The sequence below is a fragment of the Penaeus chinensis genome, chromosome 2, assembly GCF_019202785.1.
Source record: "Penaeus chinensis breed Huanghai No. 1 chromosome 2, ASM1920278v2, whole genome shotgun sequence".
Lineage (NCBI taxonomy): Eukaryota > Metazoa > Arthropoda > Malacostraca > Decapoda > Penaeidae > Penaeus > Penaeus chinensis.
Window position 1 is genome coordinate 43,647,586 of NC_061820.1, and position 5,000 is coordinate 43,652,585.

At 45.5% G+C, this 5,000-nt stretch overlaps 1 protein-coding gene across 5 annotated transcripts in view; it reads right to left on the reverse strand.

Annotated features, from left to right (window-relative positions):
* LOC125035812 overlaps window positions 1–5,000 on the reverse strand; it is a 31,286-nt gene that overhangs the window by 998 nt on the left and 25,288 nt on the right. For 2 of the 5 annotated variants that reach the window (XM_047628072.1, XM_047628038.1), the window contains exons 12-20: window positions 4,863–5,000; window positions 4,499–4,638; window positions 4,118–4,354; window positions 2,379–2,529; window positions 1,891–2,052; window positions 1,591–1,748; window positions 1,119–1,253; window positions 285–404; window positions 1–63 (exon numbers count right to left, since the gene is read on the reverse strand). The exon at window positions 1–63 is cut by the window's left edge and continues 998 nt beyond it; the exon at window positions 4,863–5,000 is cut by the window's right edge and continues 41 nt beyond it. In XM_047628072.1, the coding sequence (XP_047484028.1) occupies window positions 1–63; window positions 285–404; window positions 1,119–1,253; window positions 1,591–1,748; window positions 1,891–2,052; window positions 2,379–2,529; window positions 4,118–4,354; window positions 4,499–4,638; window positions 4,863–5,000 (1,304 nt within the window). The remainder of the gene's footprint in view (window positions 64–284; window positions 405–1,118; window positions 1,254–1,590; window positions 1,749–1,890; window positions 2,053–2,378; window positions 2,530–4,117; window positions 4,355–4,498; window positions 4,639–4,862) is intronic. The other 3 variants (XM_047628063.1, XM_047628056.1, XM_047628047.1) reach the window with 3 other exon arrangements.

The window sequence follows — 5,000 nt, forward strand, 5'->3', positions numbered from 1 at the left end:
GGCGAGTTGGCATCTCCGAAAGGGCGATAGACCGGAGGGACCTCGACCTGCAATGTGCCAGAACTGACTCAAAGGTCAACGCAGTTTCTTCACTGTGTGAGGGCTTTGGTTTGAATCACGACAGAATAGATTCTGGACTTGAGAAATAAGGTGACTAGGAAGCTTTTAAGATGAGAGTAAGAGGCTATAGAGGAATTAAAAAAAAAAAAAAAAAAAAAAATCTAAATGAAACCGATTGATTGCTTTTGAAAGAGAGTTGATGGACAAAAGGAGTCAATGCTCACCGCTCGAAGAGGGAGGGATCGGTGTAGATAGGCTCGGAGGGGTCAGGATACCTGGACGACGTCGCTGCGCCGTCCTCGCCCTGAGGAGCCGAGGCAGTGGCTTCACTGGCGGGGAAGTAGCTGCGGAGGGAAGATGAAGCTCAGCAAGGTCACCACAGGCCCGCCAGAGAGAAAGAGGGAAGTGGGGGACAGCCTGAAAAGAACTACCAGGTGCACACACCCACTCCATAGACTGAAGGTGACGTGTAGAGTAAGCTATTCTGTATGCGGCCCTTTGTTGCAATAGAATCTAAACTTGCTCACATGACTGCTGAATGAACGAAATGTGAACTGCAGGCATTCTTTCCGAAGACAACATTGGAGGGAAAGTGATGAGGATCAAAGGATCTCCCAAGGATATTAGAAGGGTAATGGACAAGAAGGTGAAATGAAACCAAATTGACCACACCGCCACGATCTTCAAAGGCACACTGTAACACAACAGATAATCCCGGTTTAGTCCGCTTATTTTTGTTGTTTTCATTCTACATAAACAACGAATCTAAGAATCGTGTAGAATGATGCGTAAAACCAAGACATGCACCCTTGCAAGCCAATAAGAACCGAAGAACATAGGTATTTGAAGACAGACAGGGTATGGGCACGATCAGGTGCATATAAACGTAAAGGCTGAAAGGTTACGAACTCGTGAAATGGCAATAGACGAAGGGGACGACAGTGTTGGAATAAAGCTGAAAAGAGTAGTGGGGAAAAAAAGAAATAAAAAGAAGAAGAGGTACAAGAAGTGGAAGGGTCAGCGACGAGGTAGGAAGTACTGGGTACATGCAAGCTTACACCTGCCTGGCGGGCTGCGTGAGGGTACGGGCGTGGCTGCCGGGGAAGTTGAATTTACTCTTCTGCTGAGGCTGGCTGTGGTAGGGGTTCCCCGCGTCGGCGGCGGCGTTCTTGCTGTCAAGCTGGCGGTGTTTCCTGCAGGGGCAAGAGGGGGCTATACGAGGCTAGAAATTTGGGCAGGATATAATATATTTCCATACATTTGTACAGCGGTTTGTGAACGGTCCCGGATCTCAGTCTAGAGAAGGGAAACATATCTACGCACTTGACAAAACCTCTTGGTAAAGATCAGCGCCTCACGCCTATTAATTTTTGGCTGACATAAAAACAAAGTGCAATTCCAGGGTGAAAATATATAATCTAAAATTTCCAATGTTTTAAGATGTGTGTGTGTGTGTGTGTGTGTGTGTGAGTAGCAAACGCAGGATGGTTGGCCCGCGAAGGGAAGCAAGAGAAAGGGCAAAAAGTCCACCTGATGCAGTAGACTATGGCGAGCAGGGAAGCAACGAGGCAGGTGATGGTGATGATGAGACCCGCCACCAGGCTGTAGTACTCAGACGACGCCAGACACATCTCGTCCACCAGAGACAGCGGCACGGAGTCGTCGATCTCGTCGCGAGAGAGGTAAACCTGTAGAGGACGTGGTCGGTCAATCACATCACGAAAAATTTGCTATCATTATCGCGATTCTGTAAGCATTTAGATGAAGTGGTGATATGATAATAAATAGCTTTTAACTGACTGGCTAGCTTTCGGCGAGAATTCAACCGACCTCGTAAATTCCATGGACCTGCTCCTCCTCGTCAGGGTCCTCTCCATCCCCGTCCTCCACGCCGTCAGTCAGCGCCAGCGCCGAGGGATCGTCGCCAGCGTCTCGACGCCTTCGGCCGTAAGACTCCGTCTCTTCGCGCCCGTTGCCGAGGGTGCAGCGAGCCTGGAGAATGCCAGCGTTAGTGATAAAGAAATGCAAGCCATTTGGATGAGGGGGGTGTGAATGAAAATGTATAACGATACCGTATATCTCAGTACTCCACAATACTAAATAAATGCTTGTCTTTAGCTTTAGCTTTAGTATAATGGAAGGGGGAATTCTTTTTTTTTTTTTTTTTCAATAAAAGTAGTAGTAATATAATGTCTCAGCGAAAACAAGAAATGGTAAAACACACACACACACACACACACACACACACACACACACACACACACACACACACACACACACACACACACACAGAACAACCCGAAGGCAGACGTCCTCACCGGCACGCATCCTCCGCGGCAGTTCTTGACGGTGGCTTCGAAGATCAGGAAGTTCGACTCCGGGATCTTGAAAGCGTTGAACCTTGCCTCGAGCCCATCCCCGTCACGCGCCTTGCCCAGGGACGGGAACACGTAGTTGTCGATGGGGCAGCTGTGGGTACAGGGAAAGTGTTGCGCTGATTTTCAGACATTCCACAACAATGATATAGTTATAGGTTTCCTTATTTCACAAAAGGATATATAATATAGGGCAGTGCTGAACTGTCCTACGGTAATAATTCACAGGATAATAATTCAATTAATGTACTCCCACCAACAACTCCCAACCAGGGTGATGATTCTGCTGGGCAGAGCGGCTGAAGAAAGTCGAGTTTGTTCCGCATATCTTTCTGAATCATCTACTTTAGCGGTCCATATATAACCAAATGGATTTTATACCAATGCTTCTTCTTCGTGAAGATGCAAGTGAGCACGAACTACTGATTTCTGGGTATAGATTAAAAGACCTTGTGAACTGACTCTTTAAATCACAGGGGAAGTGATAACGTAGTTTTGTCTCATTCAATGCAATGCTTTAAAGAAATAGACATTCCAAATCTGTTTGCTGTGCTGTATAGGGAAAGAGTAATGCAGTATATGTCATTAACTGCACTCGAGAACACAGTGACACGAAGAACGCCACAAATTTAGACGAACATGCGTCTATAATCATTATTACAATATCTTGACGGAGAGAAGCTAATATGAAAAGGATAGTAATATGAAGAGATGGTAAACTTGAAACCATAAACTCACTAGTTTAAGTGTGCGTAAATGTACGATAAGAATGAATATAACATACAGTGAAAAAGGGGATGATGTCTGACTTCAAATTAAGAGAGACTTCAGAGAGAGGGTGTGTTACCTAAGGCAGAATATAAATGCGTTGGATGGATAGAGGTTGATAAACGAGGAAGAGAGAGAAATCAGAAGAAGAAATATACAAAGAGATGAAACGAAATACGAGCTAACTTATTCACCTTACTGAAGTCTGGCGAACAGTATAGAGATTTTAAACAAACTGCAGTAGAGAAAACATGACACTTTGAAAAGCAGGTCATTACAGAGTTTGTTAACCTTCCTGCGAATTCATAGACTTTCATCCCTGGAGCAGATCCTGGCAACTGATGGTTCTGAAGTTTTGTGGAGGGGGATTGATGCTAATTGCGTATGCTAAGTTGGCTCAACGCTTTTCATGCTACGATGTTTTTTACGTCCATATTCAAAGGCAAAAAGGATATGACTTTCATCATCTCTATTGTAGATTGCTCTTGCCTTTGAAGTGGAGACATTCAATCTCAGTTTCACTTACGATAACATAATGGGACAGATTGCACTTCGTAATACATTCATACCACACTGTAGAGTAATGGCTGCCCTAACACCCACACATACCAACTGCACACACACACACACACACACATATATAAATTTGTGTATATATATGTTTGTGTGTGTGTGTGTACATATATATATACATATACATATATATATATATATATATATATATATATATATATATATATACATACGCACACATACACATGTATACACAAATATATATATATATATATATATATATAAATATACATATATATATATATATATATATATATATATATATATATATATACATATACACATGCAAACATAAATACATGCGCACACATAGCGAGAGAAGGCCCGGCGTTGCCACCCACCCTCGGCTGTCGATGAGGTTGACGGTGCGGCCGGAGTAGGGGTCTTTAGCCACGACATTGCTGGCGAAGATGTCCGACACGAGGTTGAAGCCGCGCTGGGACTCGAGGCGGAACGTGAGCGGGTCCCCGACGGCGATCGTAGTGGTGGGTCGCCCGCCGTACAGGATCTGAAGCTTGACGCGCGACTGAAGCTGGTTCTCGGCCGGAAGGTACTCGATAGGCGTGGGGGCGCCAGACCTGCGGGCGAGGCGGGCCGTGGGGAGGGCAGGCTTTAAGATTTGTTTTATTTTTTGCCTTTATATCTAAGTGATTTCACTTAATTCCCACGAAGGTCAATTGAAATATCAAAATATTAGATATCAATATCATTTCAAATATTACCCTGCGCCGATGTAACCCGAGGTGACCACCGACTCGCTGGGGCCGACGACGGTGCAGGTGAGGTTGTAACGCTTGTCGAGGGACGTCTGGACGTTGTCCGAGAACTGGACCACCACGATGTTGGTCGTGGTCTCTCCAAACTAAGGGAAATGCTACGAATTAACAAGGCTCAAAAATCGATTAACAGCTAACCAGGCTCAGAAAGTGGAAGGAGGTGGACAGGAAAGCTTTGCATTATGGAGTACCCATATGAATGATACAAAAATAATCATAGGAATAAAGACGTAAAACATGCAGCCCTGTAATGTAAAAGAGGTCGCCGCCTCGCGTGTAAGGGAAACCCTCCTGCAACGACTCCTCCTACCCTGGTGGTGCCGCAGTCGGGGAAGCCCCTGGGGCCGGAGATCTTGAGCACAGTGATGCTGGAGCCGGAGCCGCGGGCGAAGCAGCGGTCGTAGTAGCCGTAGGTGTAGATGCGGCCGCGGAAGGGCTCCTCCGTCCT